We start from the raw sequence: 26,227 nt of genomic DNA on the forward strand, positions 1-26,227 counted from the left end.
TTTTGCTTTATTTCTCGTTTCCATTTGCTGGTCAGAAATCATATAACTCACTGTCTGAAATGGCCTATTTGGGTGTACAATAAGAACTTCTTACTAGCAGCACTTTTAGACTGCTGGGCTCAACAAAATCAGTACAGCTCTCTTTTGACTAATATTTCCCTGTTATTTGATAAATTAATATGAAGTCTTAAGAATTTGTTTATACTTGTTATGACGTTCTGTCAGGAAAATAATTGTAGGGTGAAAAAAATGTGAATTTCCTTCAAGGAAAAAATCATACATAAGCTAACCAAAACATCAGTGTTCCACAAATTCAGAGTTCCCGCTACCTCGGGTTAAATAAAGGGCAGGGACATTAAGGATATGCTGTGTTCTTCTGAAAAACAAAAACACAATCAAACAAAAAAACCACAACAGCACAAGTAAGGTACGTGGGGGCCAAAATAATGCCACCTAGTACTTATATAGTGCTTTTCATCAATAAATTTTAAAGCATTTTACAAAAAGGGATGAGTATTCTCTCCATTTTAGAGATGAAGAAACTGAGGTACAGAGAGGACAAAACTAAAATTTTGAAAAACCTTAAATGACATAGCAACTTATGTCCCACTGACTTTCAGTGGGACTTAAACATCAGTTTGGCATTTTTTAAAATTTTACTCTAACTGTTGTGTAACCTTGGGAAAACTAAAGTAGTAGTAGCAAAGTTAGAAACAGGCATCAAGAGTCCCAAATCCCAACCTTGTGCCCCATCATTTCTCTGTCAATGAAAGCCTACCCAATGGAATCTTGTTACATTTTTCTTCCAATATTAGCTCAAGGCAGGGATCTGTCCTTGATTATATCCCTCCTTCTTAATTAACTCTTAAGTCTTCTAGTTCTCATTTATGTACTTGTTCTGACTACCAAACAAACTCCATAACTTCCTAGGACTCAATATCTGAAACTCTGATGTTCTGCTCCACCTGGGTAATGTCTTCTTTGTCCCATGTTTCTGAAATTTCTAGCCTTGGGAAAATAGTTACAGATCCAGCAGACTCAGAATTATCCTTAATCCGCAACTTTGTCTATCAATCTATAATCACCTCTGAAACATCACCAAATCATATCTATCATTCAAGTCTTCCTTCTTGTTACCAGTCAAAGAATATTTGCATCTTTGCCACTTTAAATTTTCAGTTTTCCCTCACTTTGCCCTACCCTTGTTCCTTGTTTATACTTATGAGGAGTTCATATGGTTCAGCAAACATGCAAACAGAAAGTGCTTTCCATTTAAAAATAAATCAATACAAAATAAAGGTGCACTCTACCCCCATTCCATTGGATTGAACAGAAATACCTATGAATTATGGCTTCAGTCCAGAGTAGTGGACCCAATGCAAAAAAAACAGCTTAATGGGATACTGTAAATAAAGAAAGCTATACAACAATAATTTGTACTACACTAGAACCATTTTGTAGAAAGTTGTGACAAATTATTTTCGAAAGACAGAGTCCATGCCTTGAATTAATATTGGCAGAAAAAATGTAACATGATGCCACTTTAACATAAGGCTTCACACATGAATGCATCATTAGGCACTGATCCAACACAACAATGTGAAACAGTTAAGAAAGTATGCCTATGTCAAGCTACGTTGTTGTCTATGTAGTTACTTATGTTTTCAACTCAGGGACAGCAGCATCTTCTCAATAGCCACAACTTCAGTATTTTATTCATCAACATACTGTTTTATTGCAGAGTTGATTGTGGATTCATTCTGTTGCTTACATTCCAGCTAAATCCTGGTAAACCAAAAGATAGATTCCAGGTCCTGTTAACAGTTCCTGAATGGTAACCACAAAGACCTATTTTAGGGCTCAAGTCTACAATCTTTACAATGAGTGGTCCCACTTAGTTACTATTCACTATAAGTAAAGATGCCCGAATCAGGCTCGTAGAGCTTAGACTATTAATGAAAAGTCATTTTAGTAATTTTTCCTCTCAAATACTTTTATTTCAAATACACTCTTCTTACACATGTTTTGGAACATACTGTTCCCTTGCTACTGGAACAGCTCTTTTGTCTTATAATTAGAGATCTTTCCGTCATAGTTTCAATTCAGAAGTAAATGAAAAGTATTCTAAGCCCATCTAAACAACTGGGCGCTTTTCATTTAAAGTGTTCATAGCCTTCTTGGGTCCTGGTAAACTGAACACGTTCTCCCACTAAAATGCAAGAGAAAATTACTACACCAAATGAAGTCTTTATTTCAATACCTGGTTTCAAGCTAATATCATTACAAGAATGTTAAAATTCACATTTTTTTAAACAGCGCTCCATCCTCCATTACATCTACTGTAGTGAAAAATTGCAGAATTGTGTATGTTCAGTTGCTTATGCAAAAGCCATGTAACTACCATGATCCTACGCATGACCAAAATTCTATTGAAATCAGGAAACACTTTCCACTTATTTCAATAGGCTTTGGATTAGGTGGCTATGAGAGCAAGTTCTGTGTACACAATTCTGAAGGTCTGCACACAAGCAAAAGCTATAAGTTGTTCTTCCTAAACATTATGATGGAGTCACTGGCAAAAATTTCCAAAACTTCACCCCATGAATCTCACTGGAGGGTCCTACCTTTTTCTATTACAGCATTTCACATTCCTGCTGATTAAAAGCCTTACTGTTTTGTACTACGTGTCTGTACATTGCCTACCACAATGGGGCCCAAAATCTGACTAGGGCCTGTGGACATTACTGCCGTACAAACAACAATTCTTCCACTACTACCACCATTGAGATCTATGATGTACAGTAGCAATACAAATACTGTTGGATGTTTTAAAAACATTGTTATTGTCCACAAACCTTGTTGTTGAATGGTTCTCAATCAAATACCATGCAGCGGAGAAGTTTTCACTAGTGAAATCGGCACTCATCCCAGGAAACAGTACCTCCAAATCCTTCTGGGGAAATCGCCCTCTGAAAAAGGCAAATAATTTATAAAGTAAAGTGTTTACTGCCAAAAGGTTATAAGAAAAATTACTACATAAAACAACAGCCCATGTTCCATTCTTCAAATCATGACACTAAGTAGTAACAGAATAAAAACACAGAACTGTAACAACCTAACAAAATAAATCTGGTACTAATGGTTCTAGGGTAAATCCAACACATCTAGGAAAGAGGCAATTGAAATTAAAACGGTAAATTATTTTTGGATTTTACTAATGTACATTGGAGTAGTAGATTAAAATGGTGCTACACAAGATAGCTGCAATTCTAACAGTAAACAGTATCACCATGAACATTCTTTACAATTAAGTCTGTTACCTCCTTTTTTCACTTTTAAAATGTCTGAATATTATAATTTGCATTTAGAAATCATATGTATGTTTGTTGATGCAAATATTTTTTTCTCCTTTCTTGAAAAAGAAAGCATACGTCAATTTATATGGCCTTTAAAATATTTATGTTTAGTAAAAGGATTACTCTAGTTAAATAAAGACTGTGTGCTACGAAGGCAAGCAGAAACTTCCAGTTTCTTATTTCAAACTCTCTCATAATGCAATAAAACAAAATGTACAAAATGAGTACTTAGCAACTAAACCCCAGAAAAGTGAGAGCAAAGCTCACCTTTTGCTGTAAGTCTTTTATGCCCTTTATTTTTTTCCAATATCAGCATTTAGATAATAGTGACTGGTGGTCCCTAAGGGCCTGATCCAACTCCCATTTAAGTCTATGGCAATGTCTCTCTCTCACGCATTGTGTGTGTTCAGTACGTATAAACACACAGCATAGATATGTATACATGAATGAGTATACACTGCAGATATTCAAACTCACATTACTTCACGTAGAAAAATACAAGTAGAAAAAAATCTTTTATACTCATTTTAAAATAAATTAAGACTTTTGCCTATACCCACAAAAGTATGGAAAATTCATACATAAGGTTAAAACCTTCAACGGATAATAAGCACCATAAGACTAAACTGGGTAGCATTCAAAATGGTGAAAGTTGTGAAATTACACTGATCTTTTTAACCCCCAAAAGTGAATGTCTAGACTTAAAGTTTGCACCAGAATCTAACATATTTTAAATGTGGGTGGTGGGTAGATTTCCCATTGTATGTGTAAAATAATGTCTTTTGAATTTCATAAAAAATCTTCCCATTCCATCCACATTTGTTAGAAGTGCTCCATTTACATGATCTTATCTGTATACAAAACATTTCAATTCATTTATTTTCATTTACAAAACAGGGCCAGACTTTGTGTTAACAAGTTTCAGCCTAAACGGAACACAGACTCACAAAGTTATGAACCAATGGGAAAAAAGTTTCAATACATCTGATTGGTAGGATAAAAATAATCTGAATTCATGGATGTGTTGTCCCATGCACAATTTATTTTTTAAAAATACAGAATGTAGAAGGTTAGAAGGAAACTTCCCTTATGTTCAGGTTATTTCATTTGAGGAGCTTTTTGTTTGTTTAGTTTTTAGGGAGGGAGGTTAACCTTCCTTTGAAGCATCTGATACTGGCCACTGTTAAATATAGTATACAGTATTGTCCTAGAAAGACCACAGACCTGATATTACAATTCCCACATTCGTATGAAAAATCGTGAACACTGACTATCTTTCATGTTGGTTTAATCTATTAAGAGGTAAATCCTGGACTCTATGTCCACCCAAGTAAAGGAGATTGGTGCAGGGTGATGGAATACTCTCTGTAGGCAGCCAATTAAGCAGTAGCAAAATGGCTCCACAACAGCGTTAGTGCTACAGTAGCCAAGTAACTATTGCAACTCATCTCTTTCCCCCTGCTCAGTGCATATTTAGATCATTTATTCTAAAATCAAATAACTTTAAAATCAAACCCATTTTTCTCCCATTCATAAACATGTTCACAATTTGTCAAAAATTCCCAAATCAAAAAAATCACCTGAGACACTCATCACTCGCAGTTCTCTACTCACAGCTGCAGCCAATCATCAGAAAATAATTCAAAACTCTGCCAAAAAAATTTAAAAACTCTTGTCCAAAAATGAAGTAATAAATGCAGACACAGACTTGAAATAAAATCTTCTCTGAAGCATATGAACTAGACAAACTGCTGTTAATCCGTGAAACACACAGTACAAATAAAAAGCACACTTGCAGGACCTTGCACTTAAAATTAAACTGGCAAGATCAAAAGGAAAATGAAGAAGACACTGAATATACAGCAGGCTGTTGGAGAGGATATTAAATATGTATCAACAGCCATTTCACTGGAAATAAACATTACAATGAGAAAGATATTTTAAAAACAAACTATTGGTAAGCATATTTCAAAGAGGCAAGAGGACTACAAAACGTGCTTCCAGGATGAACTGTTCTAACACATTTATTTTAAAAGTATGCTGAAAAGCAAAATACAGATTATAATGAACTAGTGAATCCAAGATAGGTATTTTAAAAAAAGTTGAGAATTGCAAAGAAACGTTATCTTTGTTCCACCATACCTTACATCCTGAAGATTATTAGCACCAGGAGTTGCAAAGGACACCACCCTTTGGCACACATTTTTTTACTCTACTGAATTAACACAACTAGGATTGTCTAAATTATTCATTATTATTAAAGTGATGGGGTGTGGGAGAGAGAGAACATGAGAAGTGGAAAGAAGGGGGGGAAGTGCGAGAAATAGAGATTGCATACAACATGGTCCAAATTAGTTTTCTCTACCTTTGGTGAAAGAATTATGTGGAATACAAAAATCCTTATGCGCATGCAGTGAGACGCATTACAGTACTGATATGATTATGGATTTTGTGGATGCTAACTGTACTGCCTGGGAAATGCTGATGTTCAGGTGTACTTGACAGTAGCCCAGTGTTATACGTCTTCAAACAGGAAGGACACTTTAGGATAAGAATTTTTACAGTGGGATGATCACTGAGTGCCTCAACCAACAAAATGTATAGGATCACTATAATACAATATAGTGCTCACAAAATACATAAACGTACAATCTCAGCCCTTGTGGTCAAACAATAAACAATCTAGCTAAAGATTCATCTTTCAATGGCCAAGAAAGAGAGTCAAACTAGACATTCAAGTACTGTATCATCTCTTAATGCATACATTTAACAGCACACAGGGAAAACAGGATTTATTCATGCGCATCAAAGTAGGATATACCTTCTGAGAGTGTATCGGAGACAGACATCTGACTAAAAATGAACCAAAAAACACCTTTCAGAGACAATACTTATTACTGCAAAATATTACTGACATCTCCCTTTATATCATACACAAAACCAAACAAACATAAATACTGCTAATATAACCCTTAGCCTTTATTTCAATGTACTGTACTCCCTCCAGTTAGTCTGTTCAGGCTTAAAAAAAAAACAAAAAAAAACCAAGTCCCGCAAATTGGTTTGTACACTCAATAGACAAAGAGCCTGAAAAAACTCTAAAAGTTAGTTGTCTTTTAGTTTATTTTAGTGTGACATTTGGCCACATTGAAAAATTCTAGAAGATTTTTTGTTTGAAATGTTTATTTACTTATTTTGGATTATAAATTAGATACATACAAAGACAACACCACACAAATATGGATAAAACATAGACACTACATATAATAGAACCACAGAAATTAATGGGAGATGCATAGTAGATTAACAAATTTTGCAATTTATAGAGTAAGTTTATATATACTATTAAAATAAGAATACATCATGGAGTACTTTGTCCACTAATATTATGAAGCAGAGTTTAATACATCGTAGTAGCATGTTTTACAAAATATTTTATATCTTTGTAATGAGCAGAGTGCCATAGTAAAGTCTAACAAAACTTTTTTGGGGAAATGGAGTAATATCACTGGCTGTTTTTGTAAGAACTACCAAGTTTGTAGATTAGTAAAGAAGTGAGAATTAGTAACATTCCCGTCTTCATGACATGCTATGATAGAAAAACTGACAATCCAAATAGAACTCAGGAGAATCAAAGAGCAAGGTCTGGGTAGAAGTATCCAAAGAAACTGTCTCTGCACACATATCGTGTATGTTTTCATTCCATTCCATTGACAAACTGGTTTTTAAGGACTTGCTTACTACCTCAAAACACCCTGGCCAGGCAACAAGAGCTACCACTACTGGGAACGGGATATTTCTTTCTTTCTTAAGTGAGGAAAGTAGCGGTGATGACAGCAGCACATTGTGTGGGGCACATCACAAAGGAACATAAAGTGAGATCATGTTGGGACCATATCAAGGTGTCAAACACCATTATGCATCTAATTTACCATTAAATCTAAATAGAGAGAGAGTATGAGAAATAACTTTAAATGCTTTGGTCATTGGGCAGCTGTAATGACGTAATTAACATCCACACACCATTGTAGAGGAGATCACTAGGATTGGGCCTGTTGGACTTTGTCATAATAGAAAAAGAGGGGAGGCGGGTCAATCTTCTTTGATGACCCGCAACTTTTGGATTTTCTCCCCCTTGATTGATATCAAAGTCCTTCAATGAAGGTAAAGATTTTGCTATCAAGGCTCTTTACTCCTACTGAAACACCTAATTTGGTATTACAGCCTTGTTACCTTTTGAAAATAGTCTTTTTTACTGCAGTGCTTGGACTGCTTGGGTTGAAGGGTTTTAAAAATAAAAGCATTACAACTTTATACAGTTTATATCTTAACTAAAACAAAAGTTAGACTGAGATTTGAGTCATCATCTAGACCCCACTTCCCTCAAGTGTGCTGAAAGCATGCTCCTAACTTCTCATAGTGCGGTACAGGTCCTTGCTCCCTGTTAAAATGTATATTCATGCATTCAAAATTGAAAATATGTCTAATACAGTTAACATCATTTATGCCACATCTGCCAAGTAATCCCAATGTTACTGCATACTGCGAGAACAATAAAAAGGAGTTCTTGTGGCACCTTAGAGACTAACCACAAGTACTCCTTTTCTTTTTGCAAATACAGACTAACACGGCTGTTACTCTGAAACCTGCAAGAACAATGTCCACCTAATTTTATTCTAATTTCATGTACCTAGGCACATACAAACTCTTCTCGCAAATTCTGTTACCAAGTTTGTGCATGCACAGACACACAGACTATTATTATTTATAATAACCACAGAGGTCAATCAAGATCAGACTAGGCTCTCTGTAAATATAACAAGTAACAGGCACTGCCTCCAAGAGATTACATTCTAACTTAAAGACACAACAAGTAAGTAGAACAATAGGTGGCAATGCGTACTAATGAACATAGCTAGTCTATTTGCACAACTTAATGCTTCTCTCTCATATTTAGGGGGTTTATTTTAAAGATATTTTTTACAAAGTATTAGCTATCCAGTCGTAGATTTTTCAGCGTACGTAACAATATAAACCCATTTAGAGACTAAAATCAGGCCCAAAATCTGGATAGTCACTAAAAGGTAACTTGAACTAGATTCCAGAGGACTTCATAGGTCAAGAGGAGCAACTTAAAATAAACACAGATTCTGAATGTCAACCAGCATAAACAAGCCAAAACTAGAGTTACTGTATGAACTTGCTCTGTCTGGTAACAGTCAGACTCCTAGAAGCAGGATTTTGTACCAGCTGTACTCTGTTAATCGTGCATGCAGAGAGACCAGCAAAAAGGACACTGGAGTAGACTAAACAGGACAAATCCAAAGTGTTAACAAGGACCTCTGCAATAACAGGAGAGAGGCCATGACTCACTCTGGCAAAATGTGACACAGGGCTGGTCACAGCACAGACAAGATATTGAAATGTCAGAACAGCTTCTAATCATAGGAGAATGCTGTAAGAGAGACTCAGTGAAAGACTGTAAGAAAAGTAAGTTGCTAAAACTGATGGCTCAATATCATAAGCTGTAACTAATATGTTACAATATTTGTACAGCATAATAATACATGGCCACTTATATAGCGCTTTTCATCTGCAGATCTCATAATCTGTATAACTGAATGCGGCAGCTTGCAAAAGGGACAGCAGAAAAATTTAAACTTCCATTGCATATCTGCTGCTGTAAATTTCAATTAGCCGTGTTCAAGGATGAATTTATCCACTGAAACAGCCTTCTCTCATATCACAATAGAGAACTGACATATTCCATTAGGTGGCAGTGTAAGATCAGTCTGTTACATCTTCCCGTCTGAAATGTTTCAGAAGCTGGCCGTGGGAAGATGCAAGCATCTGTACTGAGTGGGTGGATACAGAGCTAATGTGGAATGTACTTAGCATGTCAACATTTGCTTTCATGTACGAGACTGATCCACAGTGACGACCCATGCAGCATGCAAAACAACAAACATTACTCCAAGAGAATTTCTAACCATACTAGATACAGTTAGGTATGATTGCAGTTGTTGCTTTGCAATTGCATTCATTTTCATGGTCTGGCAAAGGTTACATAGAAAAAACTGTAGTACACACTACCTTGTTCAGCTGTTTGGACTAGCTATATCTATTGATAGAGCAAGTAATCATTCAAAACAAGTTGTCTGTAGGTCTGAATTTCATTAACATTTCTCCCACTTATCATGAAATAGATATTGTAAATTCTTTTCTTTTTCTGTTTTAAAATTCTAGGCATTAAATCATTAACCCCAATCTGTTCTTGTAAAAATATTCTAAATGGTAAAAATCAAACATACTTCACCACCACCCCTTTTTATTAATATGTTACTTTTCCCTGTTTTCCAGCTCTAGGCCACTACTTGGTACTACTTCTTCTGCTGGGTTTCTGGCTGCATTTCCATAATATCATAGCCAGCAACACACCTTGGAAAAAAATCAGATCTACTTCGAATTTCAAGCCACCAAATAAAAGTAGAAGACACTTAACTCAATTTCTGTTGAATTCTTGCTTTACCTTTACAAGGTGCTGGCTACACTACAAAGCTAGAATTCAACAAGCAGACTCAATATTTTCAACAAACAACAAAGCCTGGTGAAGAAAACACACTAGCATGCACTTGAGTTCCAAAGCTGGGTAACAAAGCCTCTTCTAGTTTGAACCTGCTTTTATGTTTGAAGTTATAAAAAAAAAAAAAGACCTGACAACAGCAGAGAAGAAATCGTCTTAGGAATGTATATTTGTTTGTAAATATTGAATCAGCATAATAAAGTCATGACTGTAACTTTTTATCACCAAGTCCTGGTCTCCTTGCAAAATGAACTTAATTTTTTTTAGGCACTTAGTTGCATTTTTATAACTACTAAGGGACCATGTGTACAAAAACAGCAGTTACGACTTTAAAAATATGAAGGACTTAACAGTCAAAGACTGCCAATAAATACCAATTATTAAACTTGCGGGTTGAAAGATGACAGCTTGCATGCTGGGTACACCCATAAAATATTTATTAAATCCTGACTCAAGCAAAAGCAGCAACAACTCTCACTTTCTTTTTCACATTCAGACAGACTGGTCATGAAGACAACATGAAACTCCTACTTATATGTACATTTCTTGTATGTACACTATTGCTGTAAAAAAAAAAAGTGACTTATTGAAATCACTGACAGCAGACTCATCTGGCTTCAGAAGGCATTCCCACCACTATTATCAAGTAATTCATTATTCAAAGGCCCTTTTCACATAAATAGAAATAATTTGGGAATTGTTATGGGTTATTAAATTCCACTTTTTCTTATCTGCTGATTATATACCTGAAAGGGGGTTCCAAAGAGGATGGCTCTAGACTGTTCTCAATGGTAGCAGATGACAGAACGAGGAGTAATGGTCTCAAGTTGCAGTGGGGGAGGTTTAGATTGGATATTAGGAAAAACTTTTTCACTAAGAGGGTGGTGAAACACTGGAATGCGTTACCTAGGGAGGTGGTAGAATCTCCTTCCTTAGAGGTTTTTAAGGTCAGGCTTGACAAAGCCCTGGCTGGGATGATTTAACTGGGAATTGGTCCTGCTTTGAGCAGGGGGTTGGACTAGATGACCTTCTGGGGTCCCTTCCAACCCTGATATTCTATGATTCTATGATTCTATGATATACACAAAATCAAATACGTTTTCCCCATTCGTACAGATGGTTAAACATTGGTTTTTTTTAAAGCTAAAAAGCCATTCCTAGGGCTTGAGATGTTTTATCATTAAAACCTGAGTAACATATTTGGAGCCATCTTGAAAATACCAATCTGTATGATTCACAAAGCATGATTCATTTCAAAATGCATTTGCATTGGACAGGGTCCCACAAATAATATTTAGAAAACCACATAAGGCAACTTTTTGTTTAAGAAGAAGAAAGCATAATGCCTGTTTTTTTAAACACACAGGGCAGGTGATTTAGTCATTTCACATCATTGAACCAGCTTTTCTGTCTCACATGCTATTCTGGCCTGATCCTTTTTTCCCCTGTGTCTTCACTCTAGTCCTCGTGCTTTCTGGTCCCTCTTCATCTCCTGTTACCCGGCCACCTCCCATTTTCTCTCTCTTTTTCACCCCTTTTCCTCCACAGCTAGTCCTCTTTAAATGCTTCTATTGTCTACCATTATTAGCCAGGCTAGTATGCTGACATTTCCTGCCACCTCTATCAGGCAGCAAGCCAAGCTGCCCACAGAGCATGTAAATTCCACAAAGTCAGACCAGTGCTGCACACCCATGGTACATTCCTAAAGCTTGAAATTAAATCTGAGAAATGCATCCTAGCTTGTGTGGGTGTTTAAATAATTTAAGTGAGTCAAAGATGTTGTGTCACCTAGTTCATCTTTCTGTTAATGCAGGATTGTTCTTTATTGTACTAGGCTTACTCCTAGTCCAGTTTTAAATATTCCAAGCAATGGGGCAGCTCACACCACTTTCACTAAGATTCCAAAGCCTAGTAAAGTTTATCATTAGAAAGTTTTATGCTTATAGCTAGTTGGTCTAAGATTTCCCTTTCTTAATTTCATTGCATTAATCCTAATTGTGCCACCTCTCCTCCCTCGATGGTTATGCACTTCCCGTATTTGCAGACTTGTGTCCCCACTTAATCAATGGTTAGCTAAGCTATAACTATATAGCTTTCAAAATATCCTTACAAACCAATCTTTTCAACGTCACAAACATTTCTGTTGTCCTTTGAATATCCTCCAGTTTGTACAAATAAATAAATAAATAAATACATAAAAACTTTCTAGTAAGAGGTGCTCAATATTAACCACAGAATATTCCAGTTACCTCACTGCTGTGTCATGGAATATCTCAACACTTGGAGCCCAAAACTATATTGGTCCTTTTTGCTCAGATGTCTCACTACAAATTTGTTTTGAATTCTGTCACACCTAAAAATAAGTCTTTACCAGCATTATTACTTCCCAGATTCCTCCTCCCCATTACATATCTGTTTTTGGGATTATAATTTCCCAGACGTACCTTGTATTTTTCTAAAAGAATTCACCTCGTTATTTTCTGCCCAGATCTTTTAGATCCTATTATTTTTGTACCACTCCCTGCACACTAGTAACTGTACATTTTATAACATGCTACCTACTACTACTACTACACAATTAAAGAAGATATTAAGTAAGACTGGATCCAATACTAAACTCATCTGTACCCTTCTAGACTCCTCTTTCAATTTAACATTTGTTAAATTACATCCTTTGTTTACACTCCCTTCAGGCAGTTGTCAATCCGTGTGACAGTAATCATAGCCAAGCTGATCTGAATTCATTTTGACAGTAAGGTTCTAAGACTGTATCCGAGGGTTTATCAAAATAAAGCCAATCTTAAAAATAACCAAGTCATGAGCAATAAGCAGCACTGGTTTATGAAGACTAGATCTTGCCAGACAAACGTTTGTTTGGATACAGTTACAAAACTGACAGATGAATGGAAAGCAGACAATGTAATAGATTTGGATTTTCTAGACATGTCATGATTACTCTCTCAATATTTTACTAGGAACAGGATTCAGACTCTGAGAGAACCGTAATTGCCAGGATTTAGGGTAGTAAGAATTCAAGTATTTTACAGAAATAATTGTGGAAATGAAGATATTCAAACTTGAATGATGATAATTATTTAACAGAAGATTTTATCCATCATGGCAAGAATAAAGGGACAATATCCTAATTAAATCCCAAATGCATACATAGTCATGATAACCATTTAAAAAGATACACTGTCAAATCTGAGAGACGTCAAAAATTAGAACTTTCAGCTTTCTTGATTCACAAGTGTGCATCATGCTGCCCCATTCTTGTGCGAAGGAGAAGATACTGAAATAGTTCATCTCCTTTGCTACTCTGAAGAACTGGACAGAGAGATAACAAACAAATCATGCACTCCAGACAGAATGGATCCCATAGTAAAATAGTCTAATTTTAAACAGCCTTTGTTTTTGAAGGGGCTGATATCTTACTTCCGAGGAACTTTATTTCTAAATGCTATTTTAGGTTTGTTTATGTTTTGGGCACTGGTAGTGTCCCTTCAAAGTCCTATGATAGATTTATAATAAGGGAGTAAGTTTATTACAGAGCAATTTTATAAAGTCTACAGTATTTGTGAACAAAAGCCAAGGGGTTTGTGGTTAGAAACCAATATTAATGTTTCAGTAAAAGTAAACTAGTTGATGGATACATAAAACATATTTCACATTGCAATACAAGCAAGAGATATCTATCTAAACGTGCTTAAAAGCCCCACAGAACTCAAGCACAACACAGAGTTCTATAACTGCAATGTATAAACCCTCAGACCCTAAATTATTTGCCAATCCCAAAACTGTAAACATCACAAGGTTCAATGAACTAGGCCCTCAGATTATCTGACGTTCTTATCAATCACCCAGTAATACAGACAAAAATTAGGATTACCAAACACCACTGAATACTAGATATTGTGCCATCAGCTAATTGAATTTTCTTGTCTTTCCCCACCCTCTAAGCTGTTAAACTTTTCTGGAATTCATATAATGATGTATAGAAAAAACCACTAAGAAAGTGGATTAAAGGCATTTGGTACTCACTTGTCTATCTCAATACCAAGCGGATTAGCTGGACGTAGAGACAAGGGGGGAATCCCTTTGTTCCTGTCAGTGCGCGTGTCATAATAGTTCATTTCATCAACCCAGACAGCAGACTGATCCAAGATACCTAGAGAAAACAAAGCACATATCCTTAAAACAACAAAGGCTGTCCAGCACCATCAACTTCGGCCATACTGAATTAATTTGAAAAAGCCTGAAAAATATAAAATGCGTGCCTATGTAATATTTTGGAAGATACAGAGCAAAACAACCTGGATACAATTATGCTAAACTATTTGCTTAGAGTAGCTGGAAAGGTATCAATGGCAGGGCATCACATCTTACATCTCACAGACTGCACTGTTCTGTTTAAGATACAAAATACCAACGCAGACAAGTTAACAGGCAATAATAAAATAGCACTTTTCAAAGTCTTTTACTCATCACCTCCAACCCTGTCACCTGCCAGAGACACCAGCAGTTAATGTGGCAGTCTCTCTTTTCATAGATTTTGGGGAAGATTCCTCCTTTTTCACCACTCAGCCAGAACAAAAGTCAACTCTGGCCACAAGTCCCTTAGCTAGCAAGTTCCCCAGTATGTGGCAGTCCTCAATGAGCGTAGAGCAGAGAGAACTGGCTTCCTCCCAATAGCTCAAGCACAGGGAGCATGTCAAGGTCATGGTTCAGGGAAAGGAAGGCAAGGCAGGGCTGCTCCAACCTGCACTCAGCAGAGAATCAGCTCCCTTCTCTGATGCACCCAGCTGAAGCTGGACGCAGCAGAGAATCTGGCCCTCAGTCTTTTGCTGTTTGGCAAACCACAGATTTCTTCCTCCCCCAAGACTTCCCCTTCCCACGAGTTTCTAATAAAGTTTGATATATTAACATTTAGATTGTAAAACATTAGAACAGCTCTGGGGAAAGTATGTGTTATTTAACTGCCATCGGAACCATAGAAAACAAGAACCTAAACTGTTGCTTTTGTGTAGACTCTTATATAAACAGTGCCTGTCCTAATTTCTCAATGAGCTAGATTGAATAAAAAAAATCTAGAATCCAAAGGACATTTTTGACAGGATTGTAGATGAAATTTGGGGTTAGACTACTTGACAACTTTCTTAATTATTAAACAACACACTAGAAATATCCCCAGAAAGGTCTTTTTTGTGTGTCTTACTGAGTATTAGTTGCTAATGTTGCTTAATTATAACAGCGTCCAACATTCAACTCCTTTTTTAAAAGGATTAACAGTCAGAAGGAGCTATAGGTGTACTGTCCACACATTCCTTTTGTGTCTTTTACTGATTCATTAGGCTTAACAGCCCATTAAAGAACTGGGACTATCTTTTTTGCAAGCATTAATATCAATTGTAAAGGGTAGGAGTGTGTGAAGGAAATTAAAAAGTTTTCACTTTCAGAAAAACAGGTGCTTTCAATGACCAATGTATAAGTATACCTAAAAGTCAGATTTCAACCCAAAATGTGTATTGTTAGTATACATTTTGCAAGTACTAAACAAGTAAAGAGTGACTAAGGAACAACTACCAGTGGGTTAAATTTTACAAATAAATGTTATTTACAAAACCCAAAACATCTAGTCAATTTTTTATTATTTAGCAAAAATAATTGTAAGTTTGAATGAGGCAAAATACCTATTTTCTCGGGTTTCAGGAGTTTGAAGGAAACAGTTGAAGTTCCTCTGCCACCGGATTTTGTAGTGACAATAATGTCCCCCTTATCATTTTTAGCTTGTCCCACTCGACACACTATTTTACTGGCAGACATCCATTCAGCAGTCAGGAGACAGTTGTGTCCGCAGATTGTTAAACCTGGAAATCAAAGACTTACTGTGAATAAAACTGAAGAAAATATAGTCTGTCTTATAATAGTTAGTTTTCTGTTTATCTAGACATGTTATAAACAAATAAATGAATTCTGCCAACCCTGTCTTTTATAATTTAGATGGATAATACTGATGTTTATTTTTAAGCATTTTTTCTTATTTTTATGCATTAAACTTTCACAGTTGTGGAAACTTATGGGTGGTGGCAGTCAGACAGTTATTTAATGGCAAATAGATTCAAACTATTAAGTGTTATAAACTGTTAAAACACAAATGGTCAACATCACATGTCAAAATATACAAAGTAAATATCCTTAAATCAACAAATCAGACCCATTATTACTATTCATTCCCTAATCCATTTGTAACAAGTCTAATTCAAAAATCTAAACAATTGGATTTTGGCTCTAATAAGTTCTCAAGCAACATTTTTCATACTTTGCCTATCTTTACATTTTGATTACCATCAATGTAAATATTTGTTGTGGGTTTGTGTATGTACAGTGAAATCAATGTTTACTGACATTTACTGATAAAAATCTAATCCTTCCAAGTCTAGTTATAGATAACTAAAATATAAAATACATCTACGAATATGTAACTCTTCTATACCACTTTGTAGACCCAATAAAGTAAGGAAATCATGAGTATATTTTTCAAAAGCACATAGGTCACTTAAGAACCTAAGTCCTATTGATTTTCAGTGGGAGGTAGGAACTTTTGAAAATAGAACTTAAGCTCCTAATCATTTAGGTGTTTTTGAAACTATTTCTCCCTACGTACTAAGTGCATTGCTGATCGGCCTCTATAGCCTCACAACACCGCACAAATATTAAATTATTCAGTATTCAGGTATAGGTGTCTAGATTAGCTCCTGCCCCAGTACAGATGGTACATCACTGTAATCAGACAATGCCAGGGTTTTGTTTTTTTTTTAAATTGGGTTGGTTTGTATTTTCCATTTCTAGAAACTCTTACCAATTTAACAGATACTTAAATGAAAAAGGTCAGCATGTGACGCACAGCCCCAAACATTTCACATTTTCTTTTCTCATAATTTAATTCTCTGACCGTACACAGCGGACAAATTTGGCAGGTTTGAGGTTTTTATCAGATAGCACAACATCTCTACCTGGGCAAATTCATTTTTTTTTAAGGGGACAAACTCTTGTTACCACAGAGTGGAATATTCAGAAAGAATTATTTTTAAAATGTACAGGGATGGTAGATAAATTTTTAAAGGTGACCCTCCACTGCCTTCTTCATGCTATTCAGCAGAATGGTAGCCAATACTGATTGCAGTACCTCTCCAGTTCATGCACTGAATGAGAACACCCTTTTTTGACAATGATGCCATTTGTGGAATATTACTAGAAGCTATGGGATACTAAGCTGATCAACATAATAAGGGAGTTTGTATGATGGAAGATGTGCAGTGAGGTCGCCTATAGGCCTGGGTGACTATTGTGATATTGTGACTGGAGTTGGACAAGGATCTGTGTTATTTAACAATCCTCTTTGAATTAGCACCTGACTGGGTGACGAAGAGGACAACAAAAGGCACCATGGATGGTGTAAAATAGGTTAGCGGAGATAAATTACATGACTTTGACTCTGCTGATGACATTGTTTTACTAGTATGATGTGGAACTGAATGATCCCCCTTACATCGGATGTACAACTGGAAGCAGCAAAAATTGGATTGAAAGTAAAAAGTTATAAAGGTCAGAAACTGGACAACAGATGCAAAGATGTATGTGGATGGAAAAGAAATCACACAGGTAGAAGAGTTCAGCTACCTGGGGAGTATGATGACATTTGAAGGGGACTGTGAAAGATATTCATACAAGATTAGGAAAAGCAAAGCAAAAGAGGTCTTTTACATCAAACTAAACTATGTGACTGTACTGAGCTCACTATTATACAGAGCAGAGACAACGGCTAACACAAACAGATTGATGGGTAATCTCCACAGATGGCTGAAGAAGATATTACACATTTTATGGAAAGACAAAACAACAAATGTAAGAGTAAGGAAGCTGACAGAGCAGGACATGTTAGAAAATATCAACAAAACAGAATTCAGAGCCGTGTGATATATGCCATCATGTGCCAGCAATGCCCCTCTGCCATGTACATTGGTCAAACTGGACAGTCTCTACGTAAAAGAATAAATGGACACAAATCAGATGTCAAGAATTATAACATTCATAAACCAGTCGGAGAACACTTCAATCTCTCTAGTCACGCGATTACAGACATGAAAGTTGCGATATTACAACAAGAAAACTTCAAAACCAGACTCCAGCGAGAGACTGTTGAATTGGAATTCATTTGCAAATTGGATACAATTAATTTAGGCTTGAATAGAGACTGGGAGTGGCTAAGTCATTATGCAAGGTAACCTATTTCCCCTTGTTTTTTCCTACCACCTCCCTCCCCCCCCCCCCCCGACGTTCTTGTTAAACCCTGGATTTGTGCTGGAAATGGCCCAACTTGATCATCATACACATTGTAAGGAGAGTGATCACTTTAGATAAGCTATTACCAGCAGGAGAGTGGGGTGGGGGGAGAGAAAACCTTTTGTAGTGGTAAACACCCATTTTTTCATGCTTTGTGTGTATAAAAAGATCTTCTATACTTTCCACAGTATGCATCCAATGAAGTGAGCTGTAGCTCACGAAAGCTTATGCTCAGATAAATTGGTTAGTCTCTAAGGTGCCACAAGTACTCCTTTTCTTTTAACAAAACAGAAGGCTCAGGTGGTTTAGACATGTACAACATATGGAAGATTGGAGCAAGTGTTAAGCAAGCATTGTACCTGTGGGAGGAAGGAGAAAGTGAGGAAGACCAAGGAAGAACTGGCAGAAGACAGTGACCTAGTAAACTGAATGTGCTGGCATCACATGAACTACTACAAAACTAATGAGTGACCGTAATCAATGGAGGAACTGGATTCCCAGATGTGTCAGTGGTACCAGAGGAACTAAGATCTAAAGTAAAGGTGACCAGCAGAGAAATAAACCTTGTCTCTGTGCAGTTGTGTGTTATTGTTTGGGGGCACAGGGAGGTTGCTTTTTTGTGATAAATTAACAAGATCTGAATGAATAAATAAATAAATAAAAAAGAATGGTTTTATGTTTGTGTTTTACCTTCAGAATGTATGAAATATCAAATCTTGTCTTTTCTGGCTTTTGCCCATGGGTTTTTTTGAAGGACTAAAATAAGAGCCTGGAGTGAAACTTTCCTCAGCCCTGACTGAAAGGTGTGAGAGTTGAATCTTTAACAATGAACTTTTTCCCAAGTGTGTGATAGGAGTCTGAATTAAGTAGGTGCTAAAAATTAATAAAGAAATCAGACTTTGAAACCTGGGAAATTGAGAGGGAAAGTGATTTTTAGTCACTGTTTAAAGACACTTGTTTTATGATACAATTGCCCCTAGTTTGTCAAGTATACATAAAGTCTTCCCACAAAACCAGGGTAGACAACACCAGACTTTTCTAGTGTAAAGACTAACAAAGGAAAAAGCATTTTATTTTAAATTATAACATTCAGAATGTCTTTATATATCAAAAGAAGCAAAAAAGAGCACCCTTTTTCCTCCTTTGTAGATCAGTTTTAAGATTCTCTCCATAACAGTCATTTAATTACTATTTAATTTAACTTGATGGAATAATTTAACTTTGGATTTTCAGTATAACATGCAGGAAACGTTTATAATTGTGCAAAATCGTTTGAAGAGTTCTACATTATTTAAGAGTTTCTTTCCTGCCTTCAATTTTATTTCTTAAATAATTACTACTACCCAGGGAACATGAGACTTAAGAAGTCCACTAACTTAAAAATTAGCTATGATCCGCTTCACATCACAGAATAATAAATGACATAGCACTGTAACGTATGTACTCTTCATTAATGTTTTGCATACCACACTAAATATAGTAATGGCACAGGGCTAAAACTTTAAAGCTGACAAAGGATCTCCCTCAATACATATTTAAATCCAGGAACAAACTTTGTTCCCAAATGACAGAACCTCCTTATAAATGAAAAGTATTTTCTTAAATTTTCTGCAAGTGTTTTTAAAGGTTCATAAGTTTCAAAGTCACGAGTGACTTTCAACCTGGTGGTCTTTAACAGAATGATGTAAAAAGGCATATTCTCTTTCTTCATACATGTGGTACTCAGTTTATTCCCAAGCATACAATATTTTCTACTTTTTATTGAATTGTAACACTTTTTGGCAGAGGGTGGGAAGGAGAGTTTAACTGAGGTTTATAAAAATATTAGGCCTCAATCCAACAAAGACTTACAAGTGTGAGTACTTCCATCGTGTATAACTCTTTGCAAGACTGGGACCTTAGGACTGGAGCACATGACTTATGAGAAGAGACTGAGGGAACTGGGATTATTTAGTCTGCAGAAGAGAAGAATGAGGGGGGATTTGATAGCTGCTTTCAACTACCTGAAAGCAGGTTCTAAAGAAGACGGATCTAGGCTGTTCTCAGTGGTAGCAGATGACAGAACAAGGAGTAACGGTCTCAAGCTACAATGGGGGAGGTTTAGGTTGGATATTAGAAAAAACTTTTTTATTAGGAGGGTGATGAAGCACTGGAATGGGTTACCTAGGGAGGTGGTAGAATCTCCTTCCTTAGAGGTTTTAAGGTCAGGCTTGACAAAGCCCTGGCTGGGATGATTTAGTTGGGGATTGGTCCTGCTTTGAGCAGGGGGTTGGACTAGATGACCTCCTGAGGTCCCTTCCAACCCTGATATTCTATGTCTATGATGCGATAAAAAACCCATGGCACTGAGTCTCAGAGCTCAGGTCAGCTGACATGGGATCACAGTTGTGGGGCTAAAAATAGCAGTGTAGATGTTTGGGCTCAGGATGGAGCCCGCGCTTTGAGACCCTCCCCACGCATAGGGTCTCAGAGCCTAAGCTCGAGCGCAAGCCAGAACTTCTACACTGCAATTTTAGAACCCTACAGCTTGGGCCCCGCAAGCCCAACTCATCTGATCCGGGCCAGCCACAGACGTGTAGATGTACCGTTCAACACCCCCCAGAATAAGCTAAATGTGAAATAAGGTAAGATAAAATTTACTATGACTTTCAACTCTCCTACATCAACACAGAAGACGATTAGCAGCAAAAATTTGAAAGAAGACTTATTTACACTGTAAAGTAATGCACGATTGCCCAGGTGTATTATTGGAGGGTGTGTGTTGCGGCATACTGTGACTTCAGGTGGCAACACAGAGTCCAGATGAATTAGCTGGAGTGCTAAAAAGTACAACAAAAGTTGTGTATATATAGTGCCTTTTACCTAGATATCTCAAAGGTTTTTTGTTTGGGTGTGTTTTTAAACAAATATTCACTAAGCTTCAACACCCTGGTCAGAGCAGGAAAACATTATTACACTCTTCTTTTTAGATGGCAAACTGAAACACAGTAAAGTTAAACAATTTGAACACAGCCACACAAGTCATTGACAGAGTAGGGAACAGAACTTGGGAGTTCTATTTTACAATCATAGGGTAAAATCCTGGTTCCACTGAAACCAAAGACAAAACTCTCATTGGCTTCACTACAGCCAGGATTTCACCCATGGACTCTAACTACAAGACAAACCACCTCTGGCATAAGTAATAAGGTACACATATATTTAAAATGTACATTACCAATTCAAAACCATCCTTCCAAACTCATGGGGATAATTGTACTACCCATTGTGTATTTCCTCTGAATGTAAAGATATCAGAATCTGTCACCAACCAGCTTATTGAAGTCTAAAAAATGTGGAATGCATCAAACCATTTCTCTGAATTTACCTATGAGGTCTGTTGGCCCAGTTCCCAAGTTTTCTCCTCTAATTGTGACTTTTGTCCATGAGATGCCTTCATTGGGAGAGATCCCAGTTACAAGAGGGGGCTGGCGTGATCGAGACATGGTATTTTCCTCCTGTGTTTGGAAATCCAGTAATGCAGCAATCTGTTCAACAAGGAACAATAATTGAATAAATATAGTATGTAGGTTTTTTTACAAAATAATTATACCAAAAACTGAAAACATTAAAATTGTAAAACTAAACATCTTTTAAAAATGTTTTTATAAAACATAAACATATAGTTTTCACCACACATTACTAGATGTCCTTGCACTTACACGTATGTATATTCAATAACTCCAGTTCTGAATTATAAATAAGAAAAGAAAAACACAAAAAAAAATACATTAGAAACAAATCCATTAACATTCATAATGGTAAGTCAGAGTACACACGTACAGGGTCATAGTAGTCAGAATTGGGAAGAATCTACTCAATCAAGTCCATCTTTGGCTTAGATCAGAGGTACGATACTATGTACGTTCACAACCGTAACATCTCCCTTCATGGGGAGGGAAAGGATTCCTCAGGAGTAGTTTAGATAAATGATGAGCATTTATCCAAAATGGAAACCATTCTTATGCTGAAAGCAAGAGACAGCTCCCGATACCGACATAAAGGAGAAATCAATATTATCAACATCATCATAAAAAAATCCTATCTGGCCAAGGACAATAGACGCTTTGAATATGTATTTAAACAGCACATGAAATTATTTGAGAATCATTTCCGGAATAGTGTCATTTTGCATTTCAAATCAGGAGCCTGCCTGAATCATTTCAGTTATCTCAGCAGTCATAAACACTAATAAAAGTCCTGTGTCATGCAATTCAGCCTTAATCCAGGATTAATTCTGATACTAAACGTCTTGTTGTTTATTAGTAACTTTCATTTGTGCTGCTTTGCAAGCCAAAAAGCAGATGCACACGGCTTGAAGTAACATTAGCTCCCACTGGGTTCTTTCTGCAGCTGCTGCACAGGGATTCAGTCCAAAGAAGCAAATAGGTCCTGTAGTAACTTCAACAGTAGAGAAAGGGGCAAGCATACCTGGGTTCAGGGACAGTCATCCACATATGATAACTCCTGTCTCAAGAAGGATCACTTCATCTATTCTGTGACCCCTTATCTTGCCAGGCAGGACAATTTTTTTTTTAAACTCTGAGGGGAAACCTCACAGGATTTAGTCCCCCTCTGCACTCCTTTCCCCAGTTGCTCTTGGGGAGAAGATGATCTGGCATCATGTATTTATAACAGGAACTTCTCTAGTCTAGGCAAGCCAATAACCAAATATGACACCTGAAAAAAATGGAAGAAACCTTTCAGCAAAACTTAAATAGATGCTAGTGAGAATGTGACAGGATGTGATCCATGACAAATGACTTCTGAGTAGTCCAAAAATATATTAGTTCAAGATAATATATTATGAAAGCAACAAAAGCACAGGTACAATATAAAAGTCAGCCTGGTGGCTGTCCAAAATGGATTAAAGCTACCTGTGCAACCTTAATTCAGCCTCTTTGGGCATATGCATTATGACTAGGGCCCTACCAAATTCACAGTCCATTTTGGGCAATTTCATGGTCATAGGATTTTAAAAATAATAAATTTCATGATTTCAGCTATTTAAATCTGAAATTTCACAGGGTTATAATTGCAGGGATCCTGACCCAAAAAGGAGTTTGGGGGGGGTGGGGGGTGTCACAAGGTTATTGCAGAGAGGGGTTGCGGTACTGCTACCCTTACCTCTGCACTGCTGCTGGCAGTGCGGCTGCCTTCAGACCTGGGCAGCTGAAGAGCATTGGCTGCTGGCTGGGCAGAGCTGCCATCACCAGCAGCGCAGAAGTAAGGATGGCCTGGCATGGAATTGCCTCACATACCTCTGCACTGCTGCCTGCAGAGCTGGGCCCTCAGTCAGCAGCCGTCACACTCTGGCCACCCAGCTCTGAAAGCAACAGTGGAGAATTAAGGATGGCATAGTATGGTATCGCCATCCCTACTTCTGCACTGCTGCTGCTGGGGCACTGCCTTCAGATCTGGGCACCTGACCAACAGCCGCCAGCTCTGAAGGCAGCAGTTTATCCAATCACAGACTATTTTTTCGACGGGATTCCTACCTCACTCAATGCACAGGATGGACAGGGCTCACTTAATGAGCACCTATTCAATATCTCATTTTCCCTTCGCTGTTCAATGCGTGACCCCAACCTATGCTTACTACACACTATTCAAACCCTATTCTGAAGACAGGATTATTAATTTCCTCAAAGCCTTTTCTATGGTGCTCAATACTACAGTATCTGAGTGATTCATAAATATTAACTAACTTTCACAACACCCAAATGAGAAGGGGTATTATCATTCCCATTTTACAGATGAAGAGCTGAAGTACAAAGAGATTAAGATCAAAAGTATCCACTAATTTTGGTAACTAATTTGAGATGACGAGGACATGATTTTTCAGAGTACTTTGAACATATGAAGTGCTATTTAACACTAAGTACAGTTCCCATTCACTTCAGTTGCAACTGTGAACGTTCCACACTTCTGCAGATCAGATACCAAGATCTCAACTCAGGCACCCAGAAAATGAGGAACTCAAAATTAGCGACCACCCATGAAAAGTTTGGTTAAGTGACTTGTCGAGCATCATATAACAACACTATGGCAAAGACAGGAATAGAATCCAATTTTCCAGGGCAGCAATCACCCTCTCTCTTTGCATCCCGTGCCTCATTCATGACACACCACCCATTTGCTACCACAAATGACACAGGGTCCTACAGACAAGTCTCCTTCACTACACAACCCTGTTTAATCCACAAAGCAGGCCCATCCTGTGAACTGAATGAGGTAGAGGGTCTGTGGAAAAAATACTATGTAATCATGGGTACAAATACAGAAACTGTAACATGATGCATAGAAACAAGGGGGCCGAATTAAATTAAATATATAATCCAAATTCTGGCATTTCCTAGCCTTTGGGGGCCTGGTGTTGAAACCTTAATAATTTTTTTTAACACAATTTTTTAGTGTGTAATCGCCTACATTTTTAAAATTTGGGTGGATTTTCAGAGGGACAGCAAAAAGCATATCCCCTTAGAAATTCTCCTGCCAAATTTCAAATTGCTGCAACAAACAAGAAGAGCTAGAACTTCTCTGTCATAAATATAAAGGGAAGGATAAACACCTTTAAATCCCTCCTGGCCAGATATAAAACCCTTTCACCTGTAAAGGGTTAAGAAGCTAAGATAACCTTGCTGGCACCTGACCAAAATGACCAATGAGGAGACAAGATACTTTCAAAGCTGGGGGGGAGAAACAAAGGGTCCTGTCTGTCTGTGTGATGCTTTTGCCGGCACCAGAGCAGGAATGCAGGTCAGAACTCCTGTAAAGAGTTAGTAAGCCATCTAGTTAGATATGCGTTAGATTCTGTTTTGTTTAAATGGCTGATAAAATAAGTTGTGCTGAATGGAATGTATATTCCTGTTTTTGTATCTTTTTGTAACTTAAGGTTTTGCCTAGAGGGATTCCCTATGTTTTGAATCTGATTACCCTGTAGTAAGGTATTTACCATCCTGATTTTACAGAGGTGATTCTTTTACTTTTTCTTTAATTAAAATTCTTCTTTTAAGAACCTGATTGCTTCTTCATTGTTCTTAAGAGCCAAGGGTTTGGGTCTGTGTTCACCTATGCACATTGGTGAGGACTTTTATCAAGCCTTCCCTAGGAAAGGGGATGTAGTGCTTGGGGGGATATTTGGGGGGGAGGGGAGGAAGACGTTTCCAAGTGGGCACTTCCCCTGTTCTTTGTGTAACACTTTGGTGGTGGCAGCTTTTAACCTAAGCTGGTAAGAATAAGCTTAGGGGGTCTTTCATGCAGGTCCCCACATCTGTACCCTAGAGTTCAGAGTGGGGAAGGAACCTTGACATCTCAATAAAAAAAGGTGTAAGAATTTTTATTAACATGGGCAAAACAATGTATTTTTCACTAGCCTCATTCTCAGAAGTGGCTGAAATGCTTTGAATGACATTTTCCAAAAACCTCAGCCTGAGGAAGACACCAGACATTCATAATTTCAGCCAAAATAGTTACAATTTTGCAAACTTATAACCAAGTACCAAGTGAAAATATGGTCTTAGAATGTGAAATGCAGAGCAACCTTAATAATAGGAGGTGCTCCAAGCTCTCTCTCTAATAAATAAGATGTTCAAAGGTTAAGTACCTGCTTATCCTTCCTGACAAGTTTTGTGCCTATTGCCAAGTTTAAAAATACTGGTAACATAGGAAATTTTGACTACATGGATCAAAGGTAGTAGTTATCATAGGCCCAGATTCATCCCTTTCTGTGGGAACAGATCCAGGGAGAAGACAGTATTGTCAGTCGAGGAGATGGAGTTCCTTCCTCTGAAAAGCTGGCTTTGGAAACTACTCTGAAACTTGAAAGATAACAGGGCCATCTGTGAACAAGTTGTGTGTTGCTGGTCCCTGACAGACTCCCCACTCCTTCTCAGGCCCAGAGTTT

At 37.2% G+C, this 26,227-nt stretch overlaps 1 protein-coding gene across 2 annotated transcripts in view; it reads right to left on the reverse strand.

The window, feature by feature from the left end:
* EXOC2 (exocyst complex component 2) overlaps positions 1-26,227 on the reverse strand; it is a 185,358-nt gene that overhangs the window by 143,271 nt on the left and 15,860 nt on the right. For both annotated transcript variants that reach the window (XM_084618786.1, XM_084618785.1), the window contains exons 2-5: positions 21,650-21,809; positions 15,630-15,806; positions 13,981-14,107; positions 2,856-2,969 (exon numbers count right to left, since the gene is read on the reverse strand). In XM_084618786.1, the coding sequence (XP_084474912.1) occupies positions 2,856-2,969; positions 13,981-14,107; positions 15,630-15,806; positions 21,650-21,767 (536 nt within the window). In that variant the 5' untranslated portion in view covers positions 21,768-21,809. The remainder of the gene's footprint in view (positions 1-2,855; positions 2,970-13,980; positions 14,108-15,629; positions 15,807-21,649; positions 21,810-26,227) is intronic.

The sequence above is a fragment of the Lepidochelys olivacea genome, assembly GCF_965140295.1.
Source record: "Lepidochelys olivacea isolate rLepOli2 genome assembly, chromosome: 2".
NCBI classification, from domain to species: Eukaryota; Metazoa; Chordata; order Testudines; family Cheloniidae; genus Lepidochelys; species Lepidochelys olivacea.